This window comes from Anolis sagrei, chromosome X (assembly GCF_037176765.1).
Source record: "Anolis sagrei isolate rAnoSag1 chromosome X, rAnoSag1.mat, whole genome shotgun sequence".
Classification (NCBI taxonomy): domain Eukaryota; kingdom Metazoa; phylum Chordata; class Lepidosauria; order Squamata; family Dactyloidae; genus Anolis; species Anolis sagrei.
In genome coordinates, this window is record NC_090034.1 from 74,306,791 (window position 1) to 74,326,137 (window position 19,347).

At 44.4% G+C, this 19,347-nt stretch overlaps 1 protein-coding gene across 1 annotated transcript in view; it reads left to right on the forward strand.

Annotated features, from left to right (window-relative positions):
- The first annotated feature begins 3,584 nt into the window (after window positions 1-3,584).
- The window catches only part of SLC30A2 (solute carrier family 30 member 2), a 35,163-nt gene continuing 19,400 nt past the window's right edge, over window positions 3,585-19,347 (forward strand). Inside the window, exon 1 of the mRNA XM_060784460.2 lies at window positions 3,585-3,701. Coding sequence (XP_060640443.2) covers window positions 3,664-3,701 — 38 coding nt within the window. The 5' untranslated portion in view covers window positions 3,585-3,663. The remainder of the gene's footprint in view (window positions 3,702-19,347) is intronic.

The window sequence follows — 19,347 nt, forward strand, 5'->3', positions numbered from 1 at the left end:
GGGCATGTTTAGCCTGAAGAAGAGAAGGCTGAGGAGGGGATATGATAGCCATGTATAAATATGTGAGAGGAAGCCACAGGGAGGAGGGAGCAAGCTTGTTTTCTCCTTCCCTGGAGACTAGGACGCAGAACAATGGCTTCAAACTACAAGAAAGGAGATTCCATCTGAACATGAGGAAGAACTTCCTGACTGTGAGAGCCGTTCAGCAGTGGAACTCTCTGCCCTGGAGTGTGGTGGAGGCTCCTTCTTTGGAAGCTTTTAAACAGAGGCTGGATGGCCATCTGTCAGGGGTGATTTGAATGCAATATTCCTGCTTCTTGGCAGGGGGTTGGACTGGATGGCCCATGAGGTCTCTTCTAACTCTTTGATTCTGTGATTCTATGACAGGTTCGAATCTGGGGAGAGCGCGGATGAGCTCCCTCTATCAGCTCGCTTCTCATGCAGGGACATGAGAGAAGCCTCCCACAAGGATGTAAAAACATCAAAACATCCTGACGTCCCCTCGGCAACGTTTTTGCAGACGGCCAATTCTCTCACACCAGAAGCGACTTGCAGAACTGTTGTATTCCACTACATCCCACGTCTGGGTGATTTGCAATAGAACAGCAAGGGTTGCTGTATTAAGCACACAATCCACGCTCTCTATATATATTCTCAAAATTATATATAAAACAATCTCAAAATAAAAATAATCTAAACTACACTACAAAAGCACAGCATGCATATCTTAAAACCTAGATATGGGTTATAACTTCCCTCCCTCAACTAACAGTTATAACCCATGATTAATATACTTCCTGTTCACCTCCAGAACTCTGAAATCCTGCTTTGGGAGATTTGTTTCGTTCTGTGCTCTCACGTCATTTCTGACTCATGGAAAGCCAACCTATTATGTTTTTTGTTTTTTGAAAGATTGGGTTCACGGGCTTAGGCTGAGAAAGTGTGACTTGCCCCAATTTCCCCAATAGCAGTGGTTCTCAACCTTCCTAATGCTACAACCCCTTAATACAGTTCCTCATGTTGTCGTGACCCCCAACCATAACACTATTTCCATTGCTACTTCATAACTGTAGTTTTGCTACTGTTATGAATTGTAATGTAAATATCTGATACGCAGGATGTATTTTCATTCACTGGACCAAACTTGGCACAAACACCCATTACACACAAATTTGAATACTAGTGGGGTTGGGGATGGGATGGAATTCGTCATTTGGGAGTTGTAGTTCCTGGGATTTATAGATCACCTACAATCAAAGAGCATCTGAACTCCACCAACGATGGAATTGAACCAATATTGGCACACACAACTCCCATGACCAATAGAAAATACTGGACTGGTTTGGTGGGTATTGACCTTGGGTTCTGGAGTTGGAGTTCACCTACATCCAGAGAGCACTGTGGACTCAAACAATGATGGATCTGGACCAAACTTGGCACAAATATTCAATATGCCGAAATGTGGAGTTTGGGGGAAATAGACCTTGACATTCGGGAGTTGTAGTTGCTGGGATGTGTAGTTCACCTACAATCAAAGAGCATTCCGAACCCCACCAATGATGGAACTGAACCAAACTTGGCACACACAATTCCCATGAGTAATAGAAAATACTGGAAGGGTTTGGAGGGCATTGACTTGGGGATTGGGAGTTACAGTTCACCTCCATCCAGTGGACTCAAACAATGATGGATCTGGACCAAACATGGCACGAATACTCAATATGCCCAAATGTGAGCATTGGTGACGTTTGGGGAAAATAGACCTTGACATTTGGGAGTTGTAGTTGCTGGGATTTATAGTTCACCTAAAATCAAAGAGCATTCCGAACTCCACCAATGAGGGAATTGAACCATATTTGGCACACGCAATTCCCATGAGTAATAAAAAATACTGGAAGGATTAAGTGGGCATTGACTTGGAGTTTGGGAGTTATAGTTCACCTGCATCCAGAGAGCACTGTGGAATCAAACAATGATGGATCTGGACCAAACTTGGCACAACTACTCAAGATGTCCAAATGTGAACACTTGTGGAGTTTGGGAGTTATAGTTCACCTACATCCAGTGGACTCAAACAATGATGGATCTGGACCAAACTTGGCACGAATACTCAATATGCCCAAATGTGAACACTTGTGGAGTTTGGGAGTTATAGTTCACCTACATCCAGTGGACTCAAACAATGATGGATCTGGACCAAACTTGGCACAAATACTCAATATGCCCAAATGTGAACACTTGTGGAGTTTGGGAGTTATAGTTCACCTACATCCAGTGGACTCAAACAATGATGGATCTGGACCAAACTTGGCACAAATACTCAATATGCCCAAATGTGAACACTTGTGGAGTTTGGGAGTTATAGTTCACCTACATCCAGTGGACTCAAACAATGATGGATCTTGACCAAACTTGGCAGGAATACTCAATATGCCCAAATGTGAACACTTGTGGAGTTTGGGAGTTATAGTTCACCTACATCCAGTGGACTCAAACAATGATGGATCTGGACCAAACTTGGCACAAATACTCAATATGCCCAAATGTGAACACTTGTGGAGTTTGGGAGTTATAGTTCACCTACATCCAGTGGACTCAAACAATGATGGATCTGAACCAAACTTGGCACGAATACTCAATATGCCCAAATGTGAACACTTGTGGAGTTTGGGAGTTATAGTTCACCTACATCCAGTGGACTCAAACAATGATGGATCTGGACCAAATTTGGCACAAATACTCAATATGCCCAAATGTGAACACTTGTGGAGTTTGGGAGTTATAGTTCACCTACATCCAGTGGACTCAAACAATGATGGATCTGGACCAAACTTGGCAGGAATACTCAATATGCCCAAATGTGAACACTTGTGGAGTTTGGGAGTTATAGTTCACCTACATCCAGTGGACTCAAACAATGATGGATCTGGACCAAACTTGGCACGAATACTCAATATGCCCAAATGTGAACACTTGTGGAGTTTGGGAGTTATAGTTCACCTACATCCAGTGGACTCAAACAATGATGGATCTGGACCAAACTTGGCACGGATACTCAATATGCCCAAATGTGAACACTTGTGGAGTTTGGGAGTTATAGTTCACCTACATCCAGTGGACTCAAACAATGATGGATCTGGACCAAACTTGGCACGAATAATCAATATGCCCAAATGTGAACACTTGTGGAGTTTGGGAGTTATAGTTCACCTACATCCAGTGGACTCAAACAATGATGGATCTGGACCAAACTTGGCACGAATAGTCACACCCCAAAAGAAACAGTACTTTTTTTCGAATAACCCGGGCCAAGATAGCATACTGGAGGGATTTGGGGTGGAATGACCCCCTCCCTACTGCCCCGCGCGGGAGTTGTAGTTCACCCTGCCTCCAGAGAGATGACCAAACTTCCCAAATACTGATCAATATGGAGGAGAGCCTGTGTTCCTGGCCAAGGACTGTTCTTGGTCTTGGAGTCCTTCCTTCCTTCGCTGGTTTGCAGCCGGTCCGAGCCGCCCTCCCTCCGCCGCCCCCCGGCCTTTGCGCACGGTTTCCGTGGGCTTTCCACCCGGGCTGCTCCGTCCGGCCGCAGAGTATAAGAGGCAGCTGTGGGGAGGGCGGCCCTTCTCTTTTCTCCGGAGGGGGAACACCTGTGGGGCCGGGATGGAGAAGAACCACCTCCTCCACGGGGTGCAGGGCAGGTGAGCAGCCTCCCCTTTCCCACCCTCCACCCCCCCCCACTCCCAAAAAGTTGGGAAAAGTTCCCTTTGGGGCAGCCCCGGCCCAGTTGGAGCCATCCCAGGCAATGCCAGGATTCCTGTGGGATTTCCAAGGCTTCGAAGCTTTGGGGGAGGAGAGGGTCCCACCACCCCCCAGAAGGGAGCCTCTCTTCCCCTCCCTCTGAATCATTGAGTTGGAAGAGATCTCATGGGCCATCCAGTCCAACCCCTTTCTGCCAAGAAGCAGGAACATTACATTCAAAGCACCCCCGACAGATGGCCACCCAGCCTCAGCTTTCAAAGCTTCCCAAGAAGGAGCCTCCACCACACTCCGAGGCAGAGAGTTCCACTGCTGAACGGCTCTCATAGTCAGGAAGTTCTGAGCCTGGGAAGGGTCCTTTCTGGATGATCATGTATATATATATGTGTGTGTGTATCTCAGTGTGTGTATATATGTACGTGTATATATGCATATCCGTGTATCTGTAAGTGTATATGTATATGTGTATGTGTGTATATGTACATGTACGTGTGTGTATTTCTGTGTATATGTGTGTAAGTATGTGTGTATATGTATTTCTGTGTGTATGTATGTATATATGCATGTGTATGTGTATACGTGTGAAAGTATATCTGTGTGTATGTGTACATGTACATGTGCGTATATGTGTGTATTTGTGTATATCTGTGTGTGTATATGTATATCTGTGTATGTATGTGTATATATATGTGTGTATCTCTGTATGTGTATATATGTACGTGTATAGAGCTGTGTACATGCATGTGTATGTATGTCTGTGTGTATATGTATGTGTCTGTATATATGTATATATGCATGTGTATGTGTATACGTGTGAAAGTATATCTGTGTGTATGTGTACATGTATGTATTTCTGTGTATATGTGTGTAAGTAATTGTGTATATCTGTGTGTGTGTATATATATATGTACGTATATGTGTATATGTATATCTGTGTGTATGTATGTGTATATATGTACGTGTATGTGTGTATATCTCTGTGTATGTGTATAAATGTGTGTATGTGTACATGTATGTGTATGTATGTCTCTCTGTACATGTATATATGTGTGTGTCTGTGTATATATGCATATGTATCTGTATATGTGTGTACGTGTATGTATGCATATCTGTGTGTATGTGTACATGTTCGTGTGTGCATCTCTGTGTATATGTGTGTAAGTATGTATGTGTATATATGTGTGTATCTGTGTGTATGTGTATATGTATACATATATATGGGTATCTCTGTATGTATATCTGCATATGTATCTCTGTGTATATGTGTGTGTGCATGTATGTGAGTATGTATATCTCTGTGTATGTGTATATGTATATATGTGTGTGTGTATCCCTGTGTGTACATGTGTGTGGGTAAAAGTATGATAGCTAGGACTGAGTGCTGGTAGCGCTATGCTGATTCCGCAACGCTGCTTCGCCAACGCTGATACCACTGAAATCATAGCGGAATGCAGAGGCAGGATACCACTGAACTCAGACAACACAGGTGGGACACAGATAACAGTGAAGTAATCCTTCCTTGTTTATTGTCGTCGTCCCCTTTCTGTCCCCCCTGCCATTGGGCTCATCTTCCATTCCTATGAACTATCTTGCCAACTCTGTCCTGCCTGCGTCTCTCAGTCCGCCCGCACTCTCGACCACGTGGTCACACATGTGTTCCTTATTCGCAACCACCATTGCGGAATCAGCATAGCACTACCAGCACTCGGTCCCAGCTATCATACTTTTACCAGTGTGTGTACGTGTATGTATATCTGTGTGGGTTAGCAGAGAATCCACATTATCTGCTTTGAACTGGGTTATCTGAGTCACTCCACACTGCCATATAATCCAGTTCCATGTAGAGTTGACACAACTGTGTGGAAGGGGCTCTGGATTTGGAAGATCTGGTTCCTGAGGAGCCTCTTGTTTGCTTTGAGCAAGGATCCTGCCTCCCTTTGTATCTGCTCACCTGTAAGCCTCAGGATGGTTGAAGAGCTTGTGGTTGGCCATTGCCCAAGCCAGGTTTACCTTCCTCTTGGCATGGATAGCCCAAGACTTTTTGCTGCCTGTTCGCAGAAGCTCAATGGGTGGTCCTTTTAGTTGACTGGCACCCACAGTGGTGTGGCTTCTTCCACTGGGGTTGGGAAACGTTCCTCGTAGATTGTAATGCGAGAGTCTGAGAGTTGTCACCTAACCTCTGAGGTTGGCTAAAAGTGATAATGGAACACCTTGGGTCCTTCTACACCAGGCCTGGGCAAAATTTGGCCCTCCAGGTGTTTTGGACATTAACTCCCACAATTCATAACAGCCCTGAGGTCAATTTCGGCTTGGTGGAATTGCCTTGAGATCCTTGCAACCCCACCAAGGGAGGCGGTTTCGAAACGTAGTGTGCGGCGGTGTGTTAGTACAAAGTGTATCAGTACAAAGCGTGGCTTTTGATCTTTTGTCAGCAGAAAAGCGGCACTGGACCATATGCCGGTCGGTTGTCCTTCCAGTTTAATTAAGTGTAAAACCTTCGGCTCATGAAATGTAGCGTGAAATGGACATGGAGGAAAGCTCGAAATGTCAGTTTTGGCAAAGAGATATTTTAAGGCAGGGAGTCAGGACTCCTGGGTGTGTGTGTGTGTGTGATGGGGGTGTCAGAGTGGTCACCAAAGACCATCCAAAAACACAGTATTTTCTGATGGTCACAGTTATAAAAAAAGGACACCTGCCAATCCACATCTCCTAACATAAAGTAGAGGTAAATTTATCCCATAAATACTCTAAAACAGTGTTTCTCAACTTGGGGGGTTGGGACCCCTTGGGGGGGGGGTCGCAAGGGGGTGTCAGGGGAGTTGCCAAAGACCACCAGAAAACACAATGTTTTCTGTTGGTCATGGGAATTTGTGTGCCAAGTTTGGTTCAATTCCTTCATTGGTGGAGTTCAGAATGCGCTTTGATTGTACGTGAACTATAAATCCCAGCAACGACAACTCCCATATGTCAAGATCTGTTTCCCCCAAACTCCACCAGTATTCACATTTTGGCATATTGAGTATTTGTGGCAAGTTTGGTCCAGATCCATCATTGTTTGAGTTCACAGTACTGTCTGGATGTAGGTGAACTACAACTCCAAAACTCAAGGTCAATGCCCACCAAACCCTTCCAGTATTTTCTATTACTCATGGGAATTGTGTGTGCCAAGTTTGGTTCAATTCCATCATTGGTGGAGTTCAGAATGCGCTTTGATTGTAGGTGAACTATAAATCCCAGCAACGACAACTCCCAAATGTCAAGGTCTGTTTTCCCCAAACTCCACCAGTATTCACATTTCAGCATATTGAGTATTTGCGGCAAGTTTGGTCCAGATCCATCATTGTTTGAGTCCACAATGCTGTCTGGATGTAGGTGAACTACAACTCCCAAACTCAAGGTCAATGCCCACCAAATCCTTCCAGTATTTTGTTGGTCACGGGAGTTCTATGTGCCAAGTTTGGTTCAATTCCATCGTTGGTGGATTTCAGAATGCTCTTTGATTGTAGGTGAACTATAAATCCCAGCAACTACAACTCCCAAATGAAAAAATCAATCCCTCTCAACCCCACCAGTCAAATTTGGGTGTATTGGGTATTTGTGCCAAATTTGGTCCCTGAAGAATAGATATTTCCATTACGATTCCTAACAGTAGCAAAATGACAGTTATGAAGTAGCAACGAAAATAATGTTATGGTTGGGGGTCACCACAACATGAGGAACTGTATTAAGGGGTCCCAGTGTTAGAAAGGCCGAGAAACATTGCTTTAAGGCTTCGGATATTTTGGGCCGTACCAAACTCCCGTTGCGCTGGCGGAGAGGGATTGTGGGAATTTTGCCCCAAACAGCTGCCTTGTTTTCTCCTTTTCTATTATTTCTCCTTACAACAATCCTGTGAAGGTTGGTTGGGTTGAGAGGGTTGAACTAGATAGGGGGTTCCATTGCATCCATGTCATCAATTGTGCACTTTGGGGTTGTTGTGGTGTAAAAAAAGCCGCTTGTTTGAAGCCTGAAAACTTACAGGATCCATGCAGTGGATTATAGAACTTAAAATCCAAAACTGAAGTCATAAGCTTGTTTTCTGCTGACTAGGATGTGGAACAATGGCTCCAAACTACAAGAAAGGAGATTCCACCTGAACATGAGGAGGAACTTCCTAACTGTGAGAGCTGTTCAGCAGTGGAACTCTCTGCCACAGAGGGTGGTGGAGGCTTCTTCTTTGGAGGCTTTTAAGCAGAAACTGGATGGCCATCTGTTGGAGGTGCTTTGAATACAATTTTCCTGCTTCTTGGCAGGGGGTTGGACTGGATCACCCACGACATCTCTTCCAACTCTAGGATTCTATGAAGGAAGGCACATGGGAAACACCCTTTCCACCCGTCTCACCATCCATTTACCTTTTTAACCCTTCTGATTACAATCCATCTTTTGTAGCTGCGTACAATTCACCTTTTGTAGTTGCTGAGTGTATCCATTGTTCAGTGGACTTCACGGGACTATAATTGTATGATGTGTGATTGTTGGCCTTTTGAGGAATGTGGCTCAGGCTAGCAAATGCATAAGAACTACCCTGTTGGCTCAGGCCAAAGAGCTGCCAAGCCCAATGTTTGGTTGTCAATGGTGGCAAATTGCTGGGTACAAAACCAGTGTACTTCTCCCATGGCCCAGTAATGGGCATCCTCATGGCATACTACTTATTTATTTATTTATCTACTAGCTGTACCCGCCACGCGTTGCTGTGACCAACCTTCCCTCCTTCTTTCTCTCCCCCCTTCCTTCTTTCCTTCCTTTCCTCTTTTTCTTTCCCTATCTCTCATCTTTCTTCCATCTCTACCTGTTTCTTTCCTCCCTTTCTTTGCTCTTTGGTTACATCCTTCCTTCCTTCCCTATCTTTCATTCCTTCTCTCCTTTCCTTCCCTCTCTTTTTCCTTTCATTTTTTATGTCCTTCTCTCCTTCCTTGCTTCTCTATCTTTCTTTCTTTCCTTCTTTCCCTCCCTGTTTCTCTCCTCCTTTCCTTCCCTTTTCTCCTCCTTCTCTCATTACTTCTTGACTGTCCCTTCTATTTAATATTGTATTTATATCTTAGAAAGAAGGAAAGGAAGGAAGGAGGGACAGGAAGGAAGGAAAAGAAAGAAGGAGGAACAGGAAGGGAGGGAGGGAGGAAGGAGGGAAAGAAAGGAGGGGATGAAGAAAGGAGGGAGGGAGGGAAGGAAATGAAGGGGAAGGAAATGAAGCAAGGGAAAGAAGGAGGAAAGGGAGGGAGGGAGGAAAAGAAGGAAAGGAAGAAGGAAGGAGGGACGGGAAGGAAGGAAAAAGGAAGGGAAGGAAGGAAAAAAAGAAGGCGAGGGAGGGAGGGAGGAAGGAAGGAGGAAGGAAGGAAGGAGGGAAAGAAAGGAGGGGGATGAAGAAAGGAGGGAGGGAAGGAAATGAAGGGGAAGGAAATGAAGCAAGGGAAAGAAGGAGGAAAGGGAGGGAGGGAGGAAAAGAAGGAAAGGAAGAAGGAAGGAGGGACAGGAAGGAAGGAAAAAGGAAGGGAAGGAAGGAAAAAAGAAGGCGGGGGGAGGGAGGGAGGAAGGAGAAGGAAGGAAGGAGGAAGGAGGGAAAGAAAGGAGGGGGATGAAGAAAGGAGGGAGGGAAGGAAATGAAGCAAGGGAAAGAAGGAGGAAAGGGAGGGAGGGAGGAAAAGAAGGAAAGGAAGGAGGGAAAGAAGGAAAGGAAAGAAAGGAAGGAAAGAAGGGAAGGGAGGGAGAGAAGGAAGGTCCTTCATTCAAGCACCATGCACCTTCTTCGCCCCCCCCCCCTCCTCCTCCTCCTCCTCCTCCTCCTCCTCCTCCTCCCCTTCTTCCTTGTGTGGATGCTCCGTTGCTGCCGCCGTTGCTGCTGCTTTCCCAACAGGGAAAGGAGGAGTAGCAGACTGCTCTCCTGACATAGGAGGGAAAGAGAAGGGACTGCATGCGGCGCGCCTCCACCTCCACTCCTCTCGCTTGTGTGTGTGTGGCTGTGCATGTGCGTCTGGCTTTAACGGCCGGCTGTTTCTCGCAAGGAGGAGAGGGGGCGTGGCCATGGGTCTCGGTAGACATGCAGTTTCCCCTTTGTGGACATGCAGTTTAGAAGTCCTTTCTGCTTTTGGTTTTCGTTGTTTTTTTGAGTGGAGAACGTACATTGGGTTGTTAGGGACATAGTGTCCAAATTTGGCATGAATTGCCCCAGTGGTTTCTGAGTTCTGTGAATAGCACAAACGAACATTACATTTTTATTTATATAGATTTAAAACATTTATATTCCGCCCTTCTCACCCCAAAGGGGACTCAGAGCAGAGCACAGCATATACACCGCCAACATTTCAATGCCTGGATCCAATACATAAACATTAAAAACATTTATCAAAATATTAAAATACCCCATTTAAAATAACGCCATTTAAAACCGTCCTATGGAACAGGGCTTTGAAATATTACTGGAAAAGACACCAATTGCCTTCCACTCCAACTGCCTTCTGCCATGCTGAGATACACAATAAAAGCACTCCCTATAGATGGCCATTCTAACTGGTTTAGAAGCTTCCAAAGAAGGAGACGCCACCATATGCCCAGGCAGTGGATTCCATTGTTGAAGGCTTTCATGGCCAGAATCACTGGGTTGTTGCTGGTTTTTCAGGCTGTGTGGTCATGTTCTAGAAGCATTCTCTCCTGACGTTTCACCTGCATCTAGAGCAGTGGTCCTCAACCTGGGGTCCCCAGATGTTTTTGGCCTACAACTCCCAGAAATCCTAGCCAGTTTACCAGCTGTTAGGATTTCTGGGAATTGAAAGCCAAAAACATCTTGGGAGCCCAGGTTGAAAACCACTGATCTAGAGGTTGTGAGGTCTGTTGGAAACTAGGAAAATTGGGTTTATGGAAAGTCTAGAGTGGGAGAAAGAACTCTTGTCTGTTGGAGGCAAGTGTGAATGTTTCAATTGGCCACCTTGATTAGCATTTGATGGTCTGACCGTTTTTAGGTGTGTCTTGTTACTGCCTGGGGGAATCCTTTGTTGAGAAGTGATTAGCTGTTCCTGATTGTTCGTCTGGAGTTTCCCTGTGTTTGAGTTTTGTTTTTTTATTTACTGTTATAGTTTTAGAGGTTTTTTTAATACTGGTAGCCAGATTTTACTCATTTTCATGATTTCCTCCTTTCTGTTGAAATTGTTGACATGCTTGTGGATTTCAATGGCTTCTCTGTTAGTCTGACATGGTAGTTGTTAAACTGGTCCAGCATTTCTGTGTTTTCAAATAATATGCTGTGTCCAGGTTGGTTCATCGGGTGCTCTATTATGGCTGACTTCTCTGGTTGAGTTAATCTGCAGTGCCTTTCATGTTCCTTGATTCGTGTTTGGGCAATGCTGCGTTTGGTGGTCCCTATGTAGACTTGTTCACAGCTTCATGGTATACGGTAGCCTCCTGCAGAAGTGAGAGCATCCAACGAATGCTAGGTTCAGTAAAGGACAAGAGGTGAACTATAAATCCCAGCAACTACAACTCCCAAATGACAAAATTAACCCCACACCCCAACCTCACCAGTATTCAAATTTAGGCTTATTGGGTATTAGTGCCAAATTTGGTTCAGTGAATGAAAATACATCCTGCATATGAGATATTTACATTGTGATTCATAACAGTAGCAAAATGACAGTTATGAAGTAGCAACAAAAATAATGTTATGGTTGGGGGTCACCACAACAAGGAGCCTGTCGAGGTCCTGAACCAGTGCCTGGCCGCTGTAACGGTCTGGATGAGGGCGAACAAATTGAAATTGAATCCAGACAAGACAGAGGTACTCCTGGTCAGTCACAAGGCCGAACAGGGTATAGGGTTACAGCCTGTGCTGGATGGGGTCGCACTCCCCTTGAAGGCGCAGGTTCGCAGCTTGGGTGTGATCCTGGACTCATCGCTAAGCCTGGAACCCCAGGTCTCGGCGGTGACCAGGGGAGCATTTGCACAGCTTAGGCTCGTGCGCCAGCTGCACCCGTACCTCGGGAGGTCTGACTTGGCCACGGTAGTCCACGCTCTGGTTACATCCCGTTTAGACTACTGCAACGCTCTCTACGTGGGGTTGCCCTTGAAGACGGCCCGGAAGCTTCAATTGGTCCAACGTGGGGCAGCCATGTTACTAACAGGAGCGGGACGCAGGGAGCATACAACGCCCTTGTTGTACCAGCTCCACTGGCTGCCGATTTGCTACCGGGCTCAATTCAAGGTGCTGGCGTTGGCCTATAAAGCCCTAAACGGTTCCGGCCCAAGATACCTATCTGACCGCATCTCGGCCTACGAGCCCACCAGGACTTTGAGATCGTCCGGGGAGGCCCTTCTCTCGATCCCGCCTGCCTCATAGGCACGCCTGGCGGGGACGAGAGACAGGGCCTTCTCGGTGGTGGCCCCTCGGCTGTGGAACACCCTTCCCGTGGACATCAGACTGGCTCCTTCCCTGATGATATTCCGCAGGAAATTAAAGACTTGGCTGTTCAAGAAGGTGTTCGAACAAGAAGTGCAATAATTGGTAATGACAACAGGAATGGAACAACGGAAAATGATACTGGATTGTGGTTTAAACGATGAGACGACGTGAACGGCTTTTTATATTATTGATATTGTTGATGTTTTTGATGATGATGTTTTTGGTTATTGCTAGACTGATATTTTAGATTGTGTCTTGAATTTTGAATCTTGTTCTTTCTATGTTGTACACCGCTGTGAGTCGCCCCCGGGCTGAGAATAGCGGTATATAAGCAAAGTAAATAAATAAATAAACAAGGGGCCGCTGCATTAGGAAGGTTGAGAAACACTGTTCTATTCTTTGGAGTATATTTTTATGTGCTCTTTAAACTAATGTTACGTGTTTTGTCTGTTGTTGCACCTCACCTCGATCCATATGGAAAGAGAGTAAAAAAAAACATTATTATTATTATTATTATTATTAGGATTGAAATTTCCTGAATCTCCCAAAATCTGCTTCTCATGGGGGCAGTTTATCACCCCCATGGAGTTGTCACCCCCAAAATTAAACTTTTCTAGGCCTGCCCTGGACATGGTAGTTCTGTCTGTTTACTTTTTTAATGGCAGCTCCTTAAACTTGTGTAGTCAAGAGTCCATGTGCATTTATAGTAAGTTGATCTCAATTTCTGGAACACTGGGAGTTGTTCTCTCCAGCTCAGCACCCATGAATGCCCATAGAGAGGAAAAGGAAAGTGTAGCATGTCAACTTAAGTGCCTTGTATAGTATGCTAGGGCTCTCTCCTAGACCAGCACCTGGTATGTTGTAGGTTTTTTTGGGCTATATGGCCATGTTCTAGAGCAGTGTTTCTCAACCTGGGGGTCGGGACCCCTGTGGGTGTCAGAGGGGTCACCAAAGACCATCAGAAAACACAGTGTTTTCTGTTGTTCATGGGGGTTCTGTGTGGGAAGTTTGGTCCAATTCTATCTTTGGTGGGGTTCAGAATGTTATTTCATTGTGGGTGAACTATAGGTCCCAGCAACTACAACTCCCAAATGTCAAGGTCTATTTTCCTCAAACTCCTCCAGTGTTCACATCTGGGCATATTGAGTATTCGTGCCAAGTTTGATCCAGATCCATCATTGTTTGAGTCCACAGTGCTCTCTGGATGTAGGTGAACTGCAACTCCAAAACTCAAGGTCAATGCCCACCAAATCCTCCCAGTATTTTCTGTTGGTCATGGAAATTCTGTGTGCCAAGTTTGATTCAATTCCATCACTGGTGGAGTTCAGAAGCCTCTTTTATTTTAGGTGTACTATAAATCCCAGCAACTCCAAGACTGCCAAATGACAAAATCAATCCCCCCCAAACCCATCAGTAATCAAATGTGGGTGTATTGGGCATTTGTGCGTCATGCATATCAGATATTTACATGATGATTCATAACAATAGAAAAATGACAGTTATGAAGTAGCAACGAAAATAATGTTATGGTTGGGGGTCACCACAACATGAGGAACTGTACTAAGGGGTCGCGGCATTAGGAAGGTTGAGAACCACTGTTCTAGAGGCATTCTCTCCTGATGTTTCGCCTGCATCTATGGCAAGCACACAGATAGATATCTACATAAAAACTCCAACCATCACCCAAGTCAAAAAAGAAGCACCATTAAAGCCTTGGCAGACCGTGCAAAAAGAATCTGCGAACCCCACCTCCTCCAAGATGAACGGAACCACCTCAACTGGGCTCTCCAGGCTAATGGATACTCCACCTCAGACATCAGAAGAGCTGAAAGACCGAGAACAAGCCACGAGAGTCAAGACAAAGATCCACCCAGAGGAAAAGTGTTCCTGCCATACATCAAGGGAACCACTGACCGCATAGGGAAGCTGATGAGGAAACACAACATACAAACTATCTACAGACCCACCAAGAAAATCCAACAAATGCTACGTTCAGCAAAGGACAAAAGGGATCCTCTCACCTATGCAGGAGTCTCCCGTTTACCATGCAGCTGTGGACAAGTCTACATAGTGACCACCAAACACAGCATTGCCCAAACACGAATCAAGGAACATGAAAGGCACTGCAGACTACTTCAACCAGAGAAGTCAGCCATAGCAGAGCACCTGATGAACCAGCCTGGACACAGCATATTATTTGAGAACACAGAAATGCTGGACCACACCAACAACCACCATGTCAGGCTACACAGAGAAGCCATTGAAATCCACAAGCATGTGGACAATTTCAACAGAAAGGAGGAAACCATGAAAATGAACAAAATCTGGCTACGAGTATTAAAAAACTCTAAAATTACAACAGCAAAACAACAGAGAGGAATATGAGAATATCACTTGGCTCCATTATTTACAGATGAAAGAATATCATAAACAAGATAAAAATGGTGTTTGATTGGGGAGAATCACTATTGGACAAGATATTGAAGGTGAAAAGGAAAATAATAACACTGTATAATAAATTATTAACATGGGCAACTGAGAGCGAACAGGTTAAGTCTTGTATGATTAAGTGGGCAGAGAATTTAAGAAGAGCAATTCAATTTAGAGAGTGGGAGCAGATGTGGAACAGGAAACTAAAATATACATATGCAACAGAACTGAAGGAAAACTGGATCAAAATGTTCCACAGATGGTATACCACTCCAAAAAAATTGTCCCACATGTATAAAAATACCCCTGATAAGTGTTGGAAAGGGTGCCAACAAGTAGGCATTTTTATCACATGTGGTGGACCTGTAAGGAAATTACGAAATATTGGGCACTGGTCCATGAGGAGGTGCAATTTTTTTTGAAAAGGACATTTAAAAAAAAACTTGAATATTACTTGCTAGGCTTTACAGATTTGGAATTACTGCTTAAGGAAAATGAAGATAAACCATTTACATATATTACTACGGCGGCAAGAATAACCTTAGCAAAATATTGGAAACAGGATAAAATTCCAGAAATTGACTTATGATTCTAGAGGCATTTCTCCTGATGTTTCGCCTGCATCTATAGCAAGCATCCTCAGAGGTAGTGAGGTCTATTCCAATAGACCTCACTACCTCTGAGGATGCTTGCCATAGATGCAGGCGAAACATCAGGAGAAATGCCTCTGGAACATGGCCATATAGCCCGAAAAAACCCACAAGAACTTCCTCTCACATATTTATACATGGCTATCATATCTCCTCTCAGCCTTCTCTTCTTCAGCCTAAACATGCCCAGCTCCTTAAGCCGCTCCTCATAGGGCTTGTTCTCCAGACCCTTGGTCATTTTAGTCGCCCTCCTCTGGACACATTCCAGCTTGTCACACATTCCAACATTAACCATAATGTTTTTGTGTCTGTGTTTTCATTCCGTTCCTTGGCTCTTTGTGTTAACTTTTCTGAGAGAGCAAAGTCCCTTTTTCTTGCATACCACTTAGTGATTCCAACCATGAAAGCCTTCGACAATAAATTGACTTATGGTTGGAAAAGGTAAGAGAAATAAGAGATATGGACAAATTAACTTTAAAAAAAAAAAGAACACTGGGAAATCGATAAAGAGGACTGATTGAGTCCTCTTCTGTGACTATGATAAAATGAGAAGAGAACAAGAGTAAGATGTTTATTGAGAAATGACTAGAAAATAATTAAGACAAAAAACCCGAAGACGGAATGGAAGTCAGTTTTATTTTTATTTATTTATTTTTCTCTTTTTTAATCTTTACTATTCCTACTTTTCTATCTCCTTCTAAATATCCCCCCTCTTTCCCTGTAATTATATATAACTTCAATAAAAAATATTTAAAAAAAACAACAGAGAGGAAACAAACAAGGACATCTAATCACCTCTCAACAAAAGATAGCCCCAGGCACTGCCAGGCCATCAAATGCTAATCAAGGTGGTCAGTTGAAACATTCACACCTAGCTCTAACAGACAAGAGTTCTTTGTCCCACCCTGGTCATTCTACAGATATATAAACCCACTTTCCTAGTTCCAACAGACTTCACTACCTCTGAAGATGCTTGCCATAGATGCAGGCGAAACGTCAGGAGAAAATGCCTCTAGAACATGGCCATATAGCCCGAAAAAACCAACAACCCAGTGATTCCGGCCATGAAAGCCTTCGACAGCACCTGGTATCATCACATGCTTCCCTCCATACACAGTCCTTGAAGAATCTCCGACATTTAGAATTGGCCTTCAATACTGTTAAATTTTAACACACTGAGTTGTGTATTTTTTTTAATCTTGTGGAAGGCATGTGAGTAAATGCAATGGTTTAATCGAGCACTGGACGCACCAGAAGCAAACCAGGTAAAATCCCATTGTGAAGTCCCATTGATTCTAGAGGGTCTGCTTTAGGTAAGGCTGACCTTGGATGGAGTCCTAAATGACCATAACACCTTATAAGACAGTCTCCAAATCTCGGAAAGGACCTTGGCTGTTCTAGCTGCTAACATTGTTGCCTGATAACAGTATAAGTAGGCTAAAATACTGAGTTAATAAGACCGAAATGTTCAGGTTATGAGAAGAAAGTGTTCCGCTCTAATCTGTACTCGAAAACCTTGCCCGTTTCAAGGAGTCATTATTTGGGAAGTTTATAGATCAGTGTACCGGGGGCTCCAAACTTGGCATGAATATTCATTATACCCAAATGAATAGACCTTCTTAATGCTGCGACCCCTTAGTACAGTTCCCCATGTTGTGGTGACCCCCAACCATACAATTATTTTCGTTCTACTTCATAACTGTAATTTTGCTACTGTTATGAATCGTAATGTAAATATAAAATATGCAGGATGTAATTTCATTCACTGGGCCAAATTTTGCACAGATACCTTATATAGTGGTGGGGTTGAGGGGGTTGATTTTGTCTTTTGGGAGCTGTAGTTGCCGGGATTTATAGTTATCCTGCAATCAAAGAACATTCTGTACTCCACCAATGATGGAATTGAACCAAACTTAGCACCCAGAACTCCCATGACTAACAGAAAATATTGGTTGGGTTTGGTGGGCATTGATCATTAGTTTTTGAAGTTGTAGTTCACCTTCATCCAGAGAGCATTGTGGACTCAAACAATGATAGATCGGGACCAAACTTGGCATTTTTTTTGTCATGTCGGGAGCGACTTGAGAAACTGCAAGTCGCTTCTGGTGTGAGAGAATTGGCCATCTGCAAGGATGTTGTCCAGGGGACGCCCGGATGATTTGATGTTTTTATCATCCTTGTGGGAGGCTTCTCTCATGTCCCCGTATGAGGAGCTGGAGGCAATACAGGGAGCTCATCCGCCTCTCCCCAGATTCGAACCTGCGACCTGTCGGTCTTCAGTCCTGCCACCGGGGGCTCCAAACTTGGCATGAATATTCATTATACCCAAATGTGAAAACTAATGGAGTTTGGGAAAAATAGACCTTGACATTTGGGAGTTGCAGTTGCTGGGATTTATAGTTCCCCTCGAATCATTCTGAACCCCACAAATGATAGAATTGGGTCACACTTCCCACACAGAATCCCAATGCCCAACAGAAAATATTGTGTTTTCTGATGGTCTTTGGTGACCCCTTTGACACCCCCTCGCGACTCCCAGGTTGAGAAACACTGTTATAGATAAACTGAAGCAGATTCAGAGAATGAAGGAAAGATGTCATCATTGGGGTTGTGCTTTTGGGGTATATTTTGACCCGTTCCGTGTCCCAGCTTTCGGTGGGGGCCCCAATCCGGTTTTTTGGGAGCATAACCCAGACAAGATGGGGTCTCATGGTCAGCTAAAAAGCAGATTGGGATATAGGATTTGAGCCTGTGTTGGACTGGATGATGCTCTGTGAAATTTCATGTTTGCAGCTTGGATTCAGATACGAACCTGTATGCCCAGGTTTCAGCAGTTGCCAGGAGTGTGTTTACACAGTTAAAACAAGTATATCAGCTGTGTGTCATAGAATCATAGAATCAAAGAGTTGGAAGAGACCTCATGGGCCATCCAGTCCAACCCCCTGCCAAGAAGCAGGAATATTGCGTTCAAATCACCCCTGACAGATGGCCATCCAGTCTCTGTTCAAAAGCTTCCAGAGAAGAAGCCTCCACCACACTCCGGGGCAGAGAGTTCCACTGCTGAACGTCTCTCACAGTCAGGAAGTTCTTCCTCATGTTCAGATGGAATCTCCTTTCTTGTAGTTTGAAGCCATTGTTTTGCATCCTAGACTCCAGGGAAGCAGAAAACAAGCTTGCTCCCTCCTACCTATGACTTCCCATCACATATTTATACATGGCTATCATATTTCCTCTCATCCTTCTTTTCTTCAGGCTAAACATGCCCAGCTCCTTAAGCCGCTCCTCATAGGGCTTGTTCTCCAGACCCTTGATCGTTTTAGTCGCCCTCCTCTGGACACATTGTCTTCCTTGAGGTGTTAAATTTGGTGATAGTAATCCAGGCTTTCATTGCATTTTTGGGTTACTCTTACGTGCTCTGTATTGGGCTGCTTTTGGAAACTATTTGCAATCTTCAACAGGTTCAAAATTCTGCTACTAATTTACTGACTGTGGCAGGACATAGGGTATATATGACAATTTGAGAAATGGCTGACTGATCCAGTTCTGGGCAGATTTCAAAGTGATGGATATGACCTTTAAAGTCCTACATGGTTTGGCTCCAGATTACCAGAAAGCACGGGCCCTAAAATCTAAGAGAGACTAGGATAAAAGGGAGGGGGCAGCGGCTAAATGAATTGCATTATTGGCTGAAAAATGCAGGTTAAAAGGTGCACTTAAAATCCGATTTTGGCTGGAAAATGTGCATGCTTGCATCACTGTATATCCCTACACTCAGGCATGTAGCCGGGGGGGGGGGGTGACTTGAGGGGCTTCAGCCCCCCCAAAATTCTCAGGGTGGCCCATGAGAAGGCCTTACTGGTACATTATATAAACTGTTATGTTTATTCATATCATGATCTTATCACCATTCTCAATATATCCCATATGCATGGGGGTATTGGGATAATGATACAAAAGGTTTGCTAGCGTAGATCCTCATCCCCGCCCCCCAAATCAAAATCCTGGCTACGAGCCTGCCTGCACTCAAGGAAAACATGGGCATTTATTGCAATACATGGTGTGGACTGCTCCAGTGCATGT